At 47.1% G+C, this 15,781-nt stretch overlaps 2 protein-coding genes across 3 annotated transcripts in view; both read right to left on the reverse strand.

Moving 5' to 3' along the window:
- Positions 1-3,580, reverse strand: part of EHD4 (EH domain containing 4) — a 100,274-nt gene extending 96,694 nt beyond the window's left edge. The window contains exon 1 of the mRNA XM_068254315.1: positions 3,205-3,580. Coding sequence (XP_068110416.1) covers positions 3,205-3,434 — 230 coding nt within the window. The 5' untranslated portion in view covers positions 3,435-3,580. The remainder of the gene's footprint in view (positions 1-3,204) is intronic.
- Positions 3,581-10,867: 7,287 nt separating this feature from the next.
- LOC137533128 (cytosolic phospholipase A2 delta-like) overlaps positions 10,868-15,781 on the reverse strand; it is an 87,427-nt gene continuing 82,513 nt past the window's right edge. For both annotated transcript variants that reach the window (XM_068254327.1, XM_068254328.1), the window contains one exon: positions 10,868-11,291. In XM_068254327.1, the coding sequence (XP_068110428.1) occupies positions 11,032-11,291 (260 nt within the window). In that variant the 3' untranslated portion in view covers positions 10,868-11,031. The remainder of the gene's footprint in view (positions 11,292-15,781) is intronic.

A 15,781-nucleotide genomic window follows, 5' to 3' on the forward strand; every position in this document is an offset into this window, starting at 1 on the left:
GTCAGCAGGAGCTTACTGCACAGTACAGGAAAACTTCATACTGCACCTGCCGCGCAGCCGCACTTCTATTCGTCTAGTTAGATGAATACACCGGGACCAGCGGCAGGGACAGCTAATCGGAAGAGGACGACGCCGGACATTACAGCTGCAGGGGGCCAATAGAAGCCCCAGGTAAGTGGCAGTTTTTTTTTTTTTTTAAAGGGCAACAGGACCCCTTTAAGGTGGCCACTAATTATAACATTTTCCAAACGATCACTTACAAACAATTCTTCGCATGAACAAACGGAAATGACGTTTGGGACCACTAATGGAAAACAATCTCATAACCAAACCAATCAAAGTAATGAAATTGCATTGTTAGTGGCCATCTTTACTGTCTTTTCATTACAACGTTGTCACCCTGTTGCACATACTTAAAGCGGATCCGAGATGAAAAACTAACTATAACAAGTAACTTGTCTATATATCTTAGCTAAAGTTTAGATAGTTTACACAGCAAACCTAGCTGCAAACAGCTTTAACCACCCTGGCGTTCTGATTAAATCGCCAGGGTGGCTGCGGGAGGGTTTTTTTTAAATAAAAAAAAAACTATTTCATGCAGCCAACTGAAAGTTGGCTGCATGAAAGCCCACTAGAGGGCGCTCCGGAGGCGATCTTCCGATCGCCTCCGGCGCCCAGAATAAACAAGGAAGGCCGCAATGAGCGGCCTTCCTTGTTTCGCTTATATCGTCGCCATAGCGACGAGCGGAGTGACGTCATCGACGTCAGCCGACGTCCTGACGTCAGCCGCCTCCGATCCAGCCCTTAGCGCTGGCCGGAACTTTTTGTTCCGGCTACGCTGGGCTCAGGCGGCTAGGGGGGCCCTCTTTCGCCGCTGCTCGCGGCGAATCGCCGCAGAGCGGCGGCGATCAGGCAGCACACGCGGCTGGCAAAGTGCCGGCTGCGTGTGCTGCTTTTTATTTCGTTAAAATCGGCCCAGCAGGGCCTGAGCGGCAGCCGCTGGCGGTGTTGGACGAGCTGAGCTCGTCCAGACCGCTCAGCTGGTTAATAGAATAAGAATATTTCTTCCTGTGATACAATGACAGCAGACATGTTGTTTGTAAACATTACACAGAGCCAGGCATTATGCATTCCGGCTGGTGCAGGAAGCTATTGCAGACATCAATAAGTACATTTTTACGCGTTACGTTTGTAATGCGTAAAATTTTACACATTGCACCCGTAACGCGTAAAAATGTACTTGTTGATGTCTGCAATAGCTTCCTGCACCAGCAGGAACGCGTAAAAACGTACGCATTGCGGGCGGCCGACTCCCAGTCAGCAAAAACGAAACTAGCTGGCAGCGGGGGACCAGAGGAGCCATGAGTGACTGCGAGGCCACAGGGGGCTGGTAGATGCCCCAGGTAAGTAAAAAACTTTTTTTTTTTTTTTTTAAACACAGTTAAGGTTCCCTTTAACTAACTAGTCGAATGCACCTTTAGGGATGCTCTGATGTCTGACGAAGCATTCATGTGACTAAATGCTTTCAAAGACGGGCCACTCTGTACTGTGCATGCATGAGTGCGCACTTGCGCATGAGCAGCCCGTTGTCAGAAGCACTCTGGTAAACAAGTGGCTCGGAAGGCTCCCAGAGATGGCAAAATTGAACCAGGGACAGCGTTGGAACATGGACACCGAGGGAGGACTGGGAAGGCTCTATGACATCCAGAGCCTTCCCTCTCCATGGGTAAGTTTTAAAGAGAATCTGAGGCAAAAATAAACGAACAAAAAAAACCCAAAACAGATACTTACCTAAGAAGAGGGAAGGCTCTGGGTCCTAGAGAGCCTTCCCGTTCCTCTCCTCATGCCCCCGCAGCCTCATCCGTTCAAATCTCCCACCACAGATGATAGAAGTCTTCTGGAACCAGAGTGCTCCTGAAAACGGGCGGCTCTGTACTGCACACGCGGCAGAGCGTGCTCACACATGCGCAGTATGGAGCGGCCTGTCTTCAGGAACCCAAGTGCTCCCAAAACCCACCCGCAGCGAGAAATCTCCGACCTATGGGTTGGAGACTGCTAACGAGGAAGACATCGCAGAAACAACTGAACAAGGAGCGGGAAGGCTCTATAGGAGCCACTCCCATCTAATCTCGCTCCTCGCAAGATCGCACCATATAGTGCAGAGGTACCCACACTTTTTCAGCTTGTGAGCTACTTTGAAAATTTAGCAAGTCAAAATGATCTACCCATGTACAATTTTAGGAACACAATTGTATATACAGAAAGGAAAATGTAGTGGAGTCGGGATCTACCATGAAGCCCTCTGCGAACTACCGGTAGATCGCCATCTATCTAATATAGTGTGACTGAGGATCAACGGAGCCACTCTGCAGCTGCCATCCTCCGTTAGGCAATCACAAAGTGGTTAAGCATCTGTTTTTGGGGGTACTTACGTGTTATCCCGTCTGGAAAGTTTGGCAGCTTTTTGCAAAAGTTCTGTTTGCTTCCCCAGGAAGATCTAACTCTTTTTGGAAATCTGAAAGTCCCGGCTCTCTGTTGCGCTGGGTCTATATGATGCTCAGTTCCCAAGATACAGGGTTTTGAAGGAGGGGTGTCCCCTGAAATTGGCTGCAGAAAGTGCACTTACAGAAGTACAGGTTGAACCCGACAGGATGATAAGCAGCACACCTGGTAGGTCGTCTTATTCCTTCACAGCATAAATATGTATCTTCAAAACTTATGTCAAGTGCCCTGGGTCTCATTACAGATGTAGGAGCAGCGCTGCGCAGCTATGCACCCTCGTCTCTTCTCTGTCTTACTGGCATGGGCAGGAGACTCAATTCCACTGTGCTCTCTGCAGCAAAGTGCAGGGGACACCCATCCGCCCCCCACCCCTAACTTGGGAATGGGCCATTGCATTGACTCTGGTCCCAGTGCAAAGGAAGGTCAGGACTTTCAGCTTTCCAAATCTGGCTAGGGGATCAAACAGAACTTTAAAAAGCTGCCAAACTTTCCAGATGGGATAATATGTAAATACCTTCTTTTGTTTTTTGCTTCAGACCCCCTTTAAAAAAATATGTTTCACTACAGATATGCAGTGAGCAGGAAGTAGATACACCAGCCAGACCAGTAGAAGGGATTGTGTGTAACTCACTGCCATACAGGAAAGAGCTGGGGCATTTCCAGAGACACCAGGTGACATGTGAGGGCAGCAGTGATGCTCACCTGATGAAGGTGGTCTTCCCCGTGCTGTACTGGCCCACCAGCAGCACCATAGGCTGGTTCTTGAAGTCAGCCTCCTCCAGAGCCGGGGAGTGGAACTCATGGAAGCGGTAGTGCTCCTCCAGCGGCAGCAGCTTGTTGGTATAGAGGGCCTGCAGGCCGCCTGTCACCGTCTGGTGTACGTCTTGCTGAGGGCGGCCGGAGCCGCTCTCCTTCCCCATCCAGCTGAACATCTCGGGGCTGCCTGTGGTTCTCTGATGATGCTGCGCTTGTCAGGTGCGGCCGCACACAGTGCTCTGCCTCTCCAGCATGAGCAGCAGCTCCACACACAGAGCACTTCCCTGCTATTCCCCGGCTCTGCCTATCGCGGGGAGGCAAAGGACACGTCACCTGAGCGCCGACCCCGCCCTGCGTTCCAGCAATTGCCAATCATCAGTCTCTCCGGACTCAAGTGAGGATGCACTACTGACACCTAGCCGAGCCGTGGACCCGCTGCTGCATCCCTCTAGTGGCCAACATCAAAACTACACTTGTCTTGAGTTAATGCTACCTGTGGCTGTCATGCCAACCGTTTGAGTGTTTCCAGGTGGCAAATGGACCTACCTTATCAATGGCGTAGCTAAGGAGCTATGGGCCCCAGTGTGAGTTTTACATTGGGGCCCCCCAAGCACTCCATACATAATTTATACAGCGCACCAAACCTGCCAAGGTCAGGACAACCACAATGGGCTCTATTCATAAAACATTTGAGTCGGAAAAAATCGTGGAGGTAAAATACCGCAGCGGTATTTTAGACTTCTGGGTGGTCATTCATAAAAATCTTGCCAGAGATCTCCCGCTGAAGGCTGGCGGTAAGCTGTCGGAGGCATGCGGAAACACTTAAGCCGGCAGAGTCCCTCCCTGCGCTGCTCTCTCTGGGAGGTCTGTCCCATTCACTTGTATGTAATCCGCAGGCTTCTTGCTAAATCAGAGGAAGCGGTATTTCCTGTCCACATACCGCTTCCTCTAATCTTTATGAATGGCCATTTTGTTACTTTTTTCTAGATAAATCTAGAAAAACACTGCAGAAGGCGGAAATTTCTCGCTCTACTGGGGGATTGTAGATTTTCATGCGGGAACAGCTTTTATGAATGCCCACTTTGCTAAATGGTCGGGAAAGCCCGCTGTTTTGAGCGGAAAACTTGCGGTAACGGTTTATGAATAGAGCCCAATGTCACAAGTGCAAGAAGGGGATGGGGAAGAGCTTGATAAGGATTATCATCATTACAAGCACAGGACCAATAAAGAGGTAATACTGCGGTTGAGGGAGGGCACTACGGGGTCCCTCTGGGCTCTGGCCCAAGGGCCCCACTGCGGTTGAGACCTCTGCAACCCTTATGCTACGCCACTGGACCTAGTCATTGCAAGTTTAGTTACCCTGAGGTGTGGAGCAGCTTCTGGATAGCCCCTTCTTTTTGGCCCTATTCACATTGGGAATCGCAAAAAGGCTAGAAAAATCACTAGCCTTTTGCAAAGCGTTTTTTTTCCTACAACATTTCACTGTATGGGAAAGAGATTTTGGAGCGATTGCATATCTTTAACATTAAACGCAATTATTAAAAAATGCTGCACGCAGAGCATTTGCAATTTCAGCAAATCGCTAATCGCTGGCAATCCACTATAGTGAGAACACTGCCATACACTGTACACTACAGTAGCGTATCGATCGCCAGCAGTGGTGTAGCAATAGAGGGTGCAGAGGTAGCAACTGCACGGGGCCCTTGGGCTAGAGGGGCCCCACTCTTAACTACAGTATTAGCTCTTTATTGGTCCTGTGCTGGTAATAATCACTTATAGATGCTTTGAATAGTAGTGATCATTAACACACTGTTCAACATCCCCTTCCTGCACCTCAGAGTCTGTGGTTTTCCTTGATTGGTTTTAGTGTGCCGTATAAGTTATCTATAGCATGCTTGGGGGCCCCCAATGCAAAACTGGCACTGGGGCCCACAGTTTCTTAGCTATGCCACTGATCGCCACTGCTGCTGAAATCGCTAGTAAAAAGCTCCAGTGCCTGTTATGATGCACTGTGGAGAGTAGTGCCTGTAATTCTCAATGGTGTTGAGTATAAAATTCTAAGTCTTCGTTCAGACTATGCACACTGCCATGCGCATTTCGGCAGCACGTATAGTGTGCGACATGCAAGAACGGTAGAAGGGCATAGACAGCCCTTCTACCGTTCCCATCATGTGCGCTGCGCATGCATTTTCGGGAATCGCAGAGCAGTTTGCATTCTCTGTTGTGAATGGGATCTGCAGAGCAGCGCATAGTAGCGCAGATGAAGTGCGATCGTACGCGTTGCATTCCGATCGCACAGCCATCTGCGCTAAATGATCTGAACGAGGCCTTAGTGAAAATCTAGCAAATCAAACCTAGTGATCAGATTGTGGAAGCTGAATGCATGTAGATTATTAAGAAGTTTTGTTTACTGTATATAGTGACAACATTTTAATGGTTGATAAAAATTACTTGTTTGAAGTTTGGTTTTTTAACTGTGGTTGGTGGATTTTTTTTCAGGTTTTCAATTTTTCTGGGGGCAACAAGGAAGTTGTGTCTCTCTGCCTTGCATTTTACTTATCCTCTCTATTTAAAAGTACAGGTAGTCCCCGGCTAATGAACGAGATAGGGACTGTTCTTAAATCGGAACGTTGTGCTATCTCTGTTCTCTTTGTCGCCTATGAGCCCCCCTTTGCCTCTAGTGTCCCCCTCTGCGCCTCTGTCTCCCTCTGTGTCCGTTTGTCCCCTTCAGTACCTTTGTTCTCCTTCTGTGCTCATTTGTCCCCCTTCTGTGCCCCTCTATGCTCCAGTCTCTTTTTGTACCACCTCTGTGCCTCCGATCGTACCTCATGCCTCTTTTTACCCCCGTGCCTCTGTTTCTACCCCCTGTGCTTCTGTACCTCTGTTTGTAACCCCCCCATGCCTCTTTTTATATGCCTTGTGCCTCTGTACCCCCTGTGCCTCCCTTTGTACCCCCTGTGTCTCCAATGTGTACCTCCCTGTGCCTCTTTTTATACCCCCGTGCCTCTTAATACTCCCTGTGCCTCTGTCCCCGCTCTCTGCCTCCGTTAGTACCCTTGTGCCTCCGTTTTACCCCCCTCCCCTTGCCTCTTTCCCCTTTGGACTCACCTTGCAGCCTCCTCCTCCCTCTAGCCGCGTACAACACCGCTAGATGCAGCATCACATCACTTCCTGTATATCACATGGCATACAGGAAGCAAAACGATGCATCTAGTGGTGCTGTACGCAGCTAGAGGGAGCAGGAGGCGGAGAACAGACAGCGTTGACTCGGTTCGGAGGTGAGTCCAACACTGCTGCTGCGGGGACATGCGCCGGCAATCGGGGGGAAGTTTGAAGCCGCTTCTTCAAACTTCCCCCACACGGAAATGACATCATTGCGACAGGAGCCGGAAGTTTGTATTGGTGGGTCATTCGTAAGTCGGGCGTTCGTATAACTGGGGATTACCTATATACAATATCCTGACCCCCTATGCATAAATACCTTTTCTCAACTGATACACCTAGCTTAAAGGGGCCCTGAACTCAGATCTTCCTCACTGCTATAAAAGATGCACAAAAGCAAAATAACCTTTAAAGACAAAAACATTTCTTTGTTATAGGCTGATACAAATCCTGCAATAAATATTCAGTGTCTACTTCCTGCTTTCATAGAAGTAGGCGTATTGTTAACATCCTGTAGAAATTAGCAGCTCTGCCGTGGCAGAAGAGATTCTTGAGACACAGCTGAGAGATCTAATTAGTCACAGATAAAGGGTAATTAGACAGGCTACAGGGTGCATTTCTCTATGTTTTCTTTCTGTCCTGTGCAAGAGTTCAGGTCTACTTTAACCCTATCCTACTTTGGAGACGGTTGCATTTGGCGCAATGGTTTGATCTGGTGTGCTTGTCAGTGGAATCTGCCTCAGTGGTCTTCATTTCATCAGAGTGTGCCTCTGTGGTCTGCCTGTCAATGGAATCTGTCTCAGTGCATCTTACCTCAGTAGCAGTGCATCTTACCTCAGAACCAAATGTAAGAAAAAGACAGCACCCCGCTGGCTGCAAAAGATGATTGTATTGCAGAACAGAAACACTACATGTTATGGACTGGTCATGCACCCGATGAAGGACCTGTGAGTCCGTAACATGTAGTGTTTCTGTTCTGCAATACAAGCATCTTTTGTGATGCGCTGACTCTTTCTTACATTTGAGTTGGATCCAGGACTGTTTGAGCAATTCGGTCGAGACCTGGCAATGGCATATTTCCAGGCTTTGCATACCCGGGGTTACTGTCTCTGTGGTCCCCAGTATAGGTAGCCGGGTAAATGTGCCCCAGTATGTTAGCCAGCTATTGCCCTAGTATAGGTTTGCCAGGTATAGGTGCACACACCCCCTTACCCCCGCACAGGCTGGGGTATTACAGTGAAGGAGGGGGGAGCAGCGGCACACTGTGTTTCAACCGCGGGGAGGGGGCGGACTTCTCCCTCTCCTCTGCTCCTCTCCTCCGTGCTCCCTCCTCCATTGCAGAAATGTATGGGGGGGATCGGGTCCCCTACCAGCAGCTGAGTCCCTGTGTGCCACTGCTCCCCCATTCACTGCGTCCCCCTCCTTCACTGCGCACCAGGCAAACACCCGCCTGGCCCATCCCTAGAAAGAGGGCTGATTCAACTTAAAAGGTGAAACTAATATATGAAATAGGAACCCTTTGCAGGTGTTTTGGATTAATTAGCTGATTAGAGTTTGATACTTTGAGCCTAGAATACTAAGCATTTTCACAATATTCTAATCGTCTGAGATTTTGGGGTTTTCATAAGATGTAAGCCATAATCATCAAAATTATAAACAATAAAGGCTTGAAATATCTCCATGTAATGAGTCTATTTCGTATATTTATTTCACCTTTTAAAGCCAATGGCTACCGATTTAAAAAAAAAAAAAGTCAGATACTCACCTAAGGAGAGGGAAGGCTCGGTCCTAATGAGCCTTCCCTCTCCTCTCCCGATGCCCGGTGGATCCTCCGTTCAAATCCCCCGCCGCGGGGGACTTCGGAAGTCTTCGGGAGCACTTGGGCTCCCGAAGACGGGCCTCTCCGTACCACGCACGCGTGAGTGCGTCATAGACCCGCGCGAGTGCGGCATAGGGGGCGCTCGCGCATGCTCAGTATGGAGCGGCTCGTCTTTGGGAGCCCGAGTGCTCCCGAAGACTTCCAAAACCTCCCTTCAGCGGCCGAAGTGGCAGTATTTGACAGAACTGGTCGAATACTGCTACGGGGGATCCTGAGCGGGACCGGGCACCGGGAGAGGAGAGGGAAGTCTCATTAGGACCGAGCCTTCCCTCTACTTAGGTGAGTATCTGACTTTTTTATTTTTAAAAGGGTACCCATTCAATTTAAGATGAATTACTGAAATAAATGGACTTTTGCACGATAGTCTAATTTTTGGGGTTTCACCTGTATTTCTTTGTCAGTAGAATCTTGACAGTTATCTGACTGTCAGTGCTCTGCTCATTAGAAGTGACATTGAAATGTACCTCAGAGGAACCTGTCACCAAGATCTGCTTATCATTTGTCCACCTGTCAGTGGACTAGTCACCAGTTATTAGCATCTTCCTTTAGGGCCCTTTTCCACTACGGCGTTTGCGATGGCTGAATCGCAAAACCGCAAACCGCTAGTGATTTTACAAATCGCTACAGTTTGCTTTTAACATAGGAATCGCGGTAGGTCATTTCCACTACCGCGATTCGTTTTTGACCTGATCGCGATCGCGCGGCGGAGCGATTATTGCCGCGATTTTGCTATGCAGTGCTTAGCATAGCAAAATCGCGGCCGCAAACGTCGGGAAATCGCCGGTCATTTTTTACATTTTGCGATTCAGCAATCGCTAGCGTTCAGCGCGAACGCTAGCGACTGCTAATGGAAAAGGGCCCTTAGGCCTAGTTCACATTATAAAATCACCAGCGCTATTGGAAGCACTGAGCGATTTATAGAGCTATTTTTGCAGCACTTCTTCAAGCGCTTTCTGAGCGATTCTCGCTTACAAAATAATTTTTCTAATCGCTTTTGTGTAGTGATGATTTTTTCCACTTCCTGACGTCAGTCAGTAAACTCTTTCACCCAGAAATCAATAAATATAATGTATTAATTTAATCGCTCGGAAAATCGCTTTTCAAGCGCTCTGCAGTTTCCCTATACTTTATATAGAATCACAGATGCTCAGAAAATGGTGCAGGAGCCGCATTTGCGATTGGATAGAAAGCTTATCAAGCAAACATTGCACAGGTGCTTTTAATGCGATTTTTAAAATCGCCAGTGCTAAAAAAAAAATAATTTAAAAAAGCGAAATCGCTCTTAGTGTGAACAAGCCCTTAAAGGGAACCTAAAGTGAGGAGTATAAAGAGACTAGAAATCAATCAGTAATACCGGTGCACAGGTCCTCTTTTAGATTATAATGAGTTCAGCCCATAACAAAAGGAGGGAGGGCAGTTATGCAAGCAATTCAATAGACCTAATAAAGGCAATCTGCCACTCTCAGAACTATAAATATGCAAACACTAGGAGTCAAAAACCAGTCATGAAGAACATCGCATGAAAAACCAATCCCCTTAAAAACCATACACTGGGCAATAGACAAGGAGTGCTCCTAAAAACAACCACACTCGCACTAGACATGCATACTGTTGTCTGTAAACATGAATCTGAGATTCTAAATGACAGCATATGCATGCAACAGAGCTGGATGATAATGCTCAGAACACAACTTTATCTGCTCCAATAAACTGTAATCCATGGCTACTTGACAGGGCGTTGTTAGACCCGAAGATCAGTGGCACGTGCCCCGATCTATTCTGGGGTGCCCCGGATGTCCCCAGGCAGAGTCAGCTGTAGTGCCTCAATGGCAGGCATGCTGGGTGCTGTGGTGCCAAGCTGGGTGCTGCAGGGAGCTGTGGTTCTTCTATGGGAGCATGCAGGGGTGCCTCAATGGAAGGTCCATGGGAGCATGGGAGGGGGTCCACTAGAAGGTCAGGGAATGCTATGGGGGACTGCCAGATAGCCTGATAGCAGGCCAGCCTGCCCAGCAGAAAGCCAGACCAGCCAACACAGAAGCCAGGTAACTCTGCCTAGTTATGTGTAAGGGACTCTGCCTATTTATGTGATATGCTGCATTTTTATATTAATGGAGAGGGGGCTTCAGCTAACATTTTGCTGGGCAGGCCTACTTAGACTGCTGTTAAACTCATGTAAATTTGGCTCCACCCATGACCACACCCACATTCTGGTGCATGGTCACACCCATTTTCCATCTGGAGTGCCCAAAAGTGCCCCGGACGGAGTGAGATGATGCATATATGCTCCGCGGAGGAACGAGAGAGCCACAGTCTTTCCACCATTCTGTGTTAGGCGGTTGGAGAGCAGTTAAACCCATTAGAGTATCTCGCGTGTTTGTCCATCAATCATTCCGGTCTAAATACAGTCAGAGCAGGATCAACCACAAGGCAACCAAGGCAATTGCCTGGGGCCTAGTGGGCTTCAAGGGGCCCTGCTGCCACTTTCTCTGGTCACTCTCCAAAGAGAACATTGGGGAAGGTCTTGTGCCCCATTTTATTTGAATATGTTTCTGATTACAGTACACCTGCTTGTCATTTGCCATCTCATATTCATGGCCAATTTTATTTTATATCAAACCAGTGCAAAAAGAAAAAAAACAAGACATGTTTATCATTAAATATAGGATATACAGTAGTCTGGAGCTGGCGTCTTGGACCTTGTCCTGGAATTATGTCCCCGGCTGACTCGTCCATTAGCTTTTCTTTATAAACTGGCTTTTCTTCTGGGTCTTATACTTCCCATTGCAGTGATTCCTAGCCTTCCTCCTCTGGACAGCAGCATGGAGGGTGTCTATGATCAGCTCCTTGTTGTTCAGGAGATTATAGCGTGTCAGTTTCATCAGTCTGTCAAACTCCTGCTCACTGTAAGTGAAGTTAGTGAGGAAATAGGGAGACCAAACCCCGGTGACATCCACATCTCCGTCAGGCATTTCTTCTGGAGATCTCGGCACCCCTGAAAAATGACAGCATTTAGTACAAAAATGTGCTTGATAATGGAGTGAATTACCAGATACTTCTGCTGATTCTACCCAAACTTTTGCTAATTAAAGAAAAATGAATACAAAATGGACAAGCTTGGCAAAGTACTAAGGAATAGGGAAGGTTGATAAGATGCAAATAATTTTGAGTTGATATTCATTTTTATTTTAATTTTATGCAAATGTATGCAACTTAAAAATAGACTGATCTAATGTTGCTCCTGCACCATATTCCAGATGCATATATTTACAATTATCAGGGCCAAAGCTGCCATTGGGTCAAAGGAAGCAATTGCCCAAGGGCCCCAACCGCAGCCGTGGCTTCTGCGCCACCAGAAGCCCCCCTCAAGTGGTCTCCCGACTACTCCCCACGGCCCCTGTGTATCAACTTCTGCGTATCATTCTTCCTGATCAAGTCAGGTTACTATGGCAACAGGCACGCTGTGTCTGGCTCGGGGGCCGCAGAGGTTGCCTGGAGCTGGAATCCCGCATCGAGCCCAAAGCTGCAAGACGATCTCAGAGTCATCGTAGAGTGGAACTACAATCCCACCATCCTCTACAGGTGCTGCCCTCGTCATTGCTGGGAACAGTCGAGAATGGAATGGCAGCTGCAAACAGGTAGAGGTGAGACAAGCTTGGGGACTAGGGAGTTACTATGGACATATGGTGCAATGCCTGGTGGTTACTGGGACAACCTGCAGGAAGGAAGTGCCAGAGCTGCAAAGTCTCCTCATCCCAGTCTGAAGTGTGTCACTCTCACAAGGAGAGATAGCTGCAGGTTGATGGGTGACATTGGCTGCCCTAGAGGGCTCAGTGGTGACCACTGGGGGGCAGCAGCCAGCTTGGGGGCCCCAGGGGTTGACTTTGCTGGGTGGGCAGCTTTACCATTGCCCTGGTGCCCCCATGCTGCTTAATGCGGCCCTGATAATTACTCAGAATTATTTTCGTCCCACTGACCATCCCTACAAAGGAGTGACAATGTCCTATAAATAGGTTTAACCTACTGCAGCGTTACAACATTAAACTAAGCCTTATGCATCAGGCATGTCTCTAAAGCAATCTGTTAAATTCCAGTATTTCTTTTTTAGGATGTGGTAGAACATAAACCTAGAGTATTTCACAATAGTATCTCATATTTTTGTAAATACACTTTGATACAATGTAAAATATTCAGTGTAACAGTAAATTTTCTGTCCCATCAAAATAACTCAACTCACAGTCATTAATGTCTAAACAGCTGACAACAAAAGTGAGTACACCCCTAAGTGAAGAAAGTCAATTTCTGCCTGTCAATATTTGTGTTAATATTTGGTGTGCCCACTGTTATTTTCCAGCATTGCCTTCACTCTCTTGAGCTTGGAGTTCACTAAAGCACCTCAAGTTGCCACTTTCAATCCGCCATGACGAAGCTGATGGATGTTAGAGACCTTGCGCTCCTTCTTCACCTCCATTTGAGAATACCCCACAGATGCTTAATATGGTTTAGGTCTGGAGACATACTTGGCCAATCCAGCACCTTCACTCTCAGTTTCTTTCACAAGACACTCAGGCCCATATGCAATTAACTTTTTCTCCTGTGTTTTCTCCTAGGTGATATTTTTACAACTTGTCATAAAATGCCTTTTAAGTCACGAGCATGCAAGAAAATTCTCAAAATAAATTTGATATAATTTTTCACTAACTTTTAAGTACTTTTTCAATTGTAAAATGCTGAAAATTTAGTTCATAGAGAAGTTAAAAGTTATCTCCAAGGAGGTGAAAAATGTAATTGCATATGGGCCTCAGTGGTCATCTTGTTGCTGTGTTTGGGGTCGTTAGCATGTTGGAATACTGCCCTGTGGCCCAGTTTGCAAAGGGAGGGGATCATGCTCTGCTTTAATATGCCATAGTACATGTTGGCATTCATGGTTCCCTCAATGAACTGTAGCTCCCCAGTCTTGGCAGCACTAATGCAGCCCAAAACCATGACACCCACCACCATGCTTCACTGTAGGCATGACACACTTGATTTTGTACTCCTCACCCACTTGCTTGTTGACGCCATCTGAACCAAATAAGATTATCTTTCATCAGACCACAAAACATGACTTCAGTAAACTATGTCCTTAGTCTGCTTGTCTTCAGCAAACTGTTTTCAGGCTTTCTTGTGCAATATCTTTAGAAGAGGCTTCCTTCGGGGATGATAGGCATGAAGACCAATTTGATGCAGGGTGCAGTGTGTATAGTCTGAGCACTGACAGGCTAACATACTCCCCCCCCCCCCCTTTCAGTCTCTGCCTGCACTCTATTTGCAGACAACCTCTGACTATTGAGCTGAGCACTCAACTTCTTTGACTTCAGCAAAGCCAGTTCTGAGTGGAACCTGTCCTGTTAAATCACTTTTTTTTGTCTTGGCCATTGCAACAATTCTTTTTTAAAGGGAACCTTCAGTGACATGGTACATGAGGAGATAGACATGTTTATATACAGTGGCAAGCAAGCAAATACATATGGTGTGTTCATGTTCTGCTTTTTCTGCCTGAAAGAGTTAATATTCAGCTATGCAACTGACAGATTCTCTCGGGACCCAGCCAGACTATAGCCTCCCTTACTGATAAAGAATTACAGCCATAAAATACTTTTTTTTGGCAGATAACTATGCTTCTGAGTGGGGGGCCCCAATAGATAAAAATAAAAAGGTTAATAGTTCTTATATTTTATTTCTGTGGGACAGACTTTGTTATTGAGCTGAGACCAACCAATAAAACTATTGTTTTTAAACTTAAATAAAACTGTGGGATATCTAATATCTTATCATTTGTAGGAGTAGGAAGATAGATACAATTGTTTATCTCATCAGTCTATTTTCTCTTCAGGTCCACTTTAAGATCTTCATAAAGTTCTCTAAAGGAGCCATGTTAAACCTCCATTGACCAGTATGACCCCGGGGAGGGAAAATGTCTAATTGAGCATAATTTTGACATTCTTCACTGAACGGTGTACTTATATTTGTTGCCAGCGGTTTAGTCAATAATAGAAATCACCCAAACGGTTCGACCGTGAACGAATTTGCGCGAACTTCGGTGGTTTGCACTTTGTGGCTGTTTGACCCGCCCCCTATACTACATCATTAGGGTCAACTTTGACCCTATATATCACAGTCAGCAGGCACAGGGTAGCCAATCAGGCTACACTCCCTCCTGGAGCCCCACCCCCTTATAAAAAGCAGGCAGCGTCAGCCATTTCACTCACTCATGTGGCTGCAGTAATTAGAGAAGGGAGAGGTGCTGCAGAGACATTAGGGAAAGCTTAGTTAGGCTACAGTTAGGCTTGTTAGGTTGCTCTTTCTTGCTGATACTTATTGCTAAAAAGCACTCCTCATCCTCAACAGCTCTTTTGAGAGCTAATGTTATTCTTGTGATCTATGTGTGTGTGTGTGTGTGTGTCCCACAGACACTTGTGTTGCATATACAGCCCTGTAAGTCAGTCGCAGCTGCTGGTGGGACCTTGGCCCCTTGGTAATTCCTACTGTGCCACTGCCAGGCCCAGCACATTCAGTGACTACCTGTGTGTGTGACAGCTGCACATTTGTAATACCCATCACTGCATTTACCTACCTGTTGTTCAGTGCACCCACCCACCTACCTACGTGAACACACGCAGTGTCACTGCATCTGTTCACAGTACCTGTGTATGTGTGTGTGTCACAGGTGCACATTTGTAATACCCATCACTGCATATACCGACCTGTTGTTCAGTGCACCCACCCACCTACCTACGTGACCGCACGCAGTGTCACTGCACCTGTTCACGGTACCTGTGTGTGTGTGTGTGTGTGTGTGTGAGACAGGTGCACATTTGTAATACCCATCACTGCATATACCTACCTGTAGGTTCAGTGCACCCACCCACCTACCTATATGACCGCACGCATTGTCACTGCACCTGTTCACAGTACCTGTGTGTGTGACAGGTGCACATTTGTAATACCCATCACTGCATACCTACCTATTGTTCAGTGTACCCACCTACTTACGTGAGCGCACGCAGTGTGATATTTAATACCACCAGTCACTGTACCTGTTCACGGTACCTGTGTGTGTGTGTGTGTGTGTGACAGCTGCACATTTGTAATACCTATCACTGCATATACCTACCTGTTGTTCAGTGCACCCACCTAGCTACGTGACCACATGCGGTGTCACTGCACCTGCTCACGGTACCTGTGTGTGTGTGTGAGACAGCTGCACATTTGTAATACCAATCACTGCATACCCACCTGTTGTTGTTCAGTGCACCTACCTACCTACGTGAGTGCACGCAGTGTTATATGCCACCAGTCACTGCATCTGTTTACGGTACCTGTGTGTGTGTGTGTGTGTGACAGCTGCACATTTGTAATCCCAGTCACTGCGTACCTGTTCACTGCACCTGTGTGACCGCACGCTTGTTTATATACCAGTCTGTGCATACCTGTTAACTGCAC

This window comes from Hyperolius riggenbachi, chromosome 9, assembly GCF_040937935.1.
Source record: "Hyperolius riggenbachi isolate aHypRig1 chromosome 9, aHypRig1.pri, whole genome shotgun sequence".
Classification (NCBI taxonomy): domain Eukaryota; kingdom Metazoa; phylum Chordata; class Amphibia; order Anura; family Hyperoliidae; genus Hyperolius; species Hyperolius riggenbachi.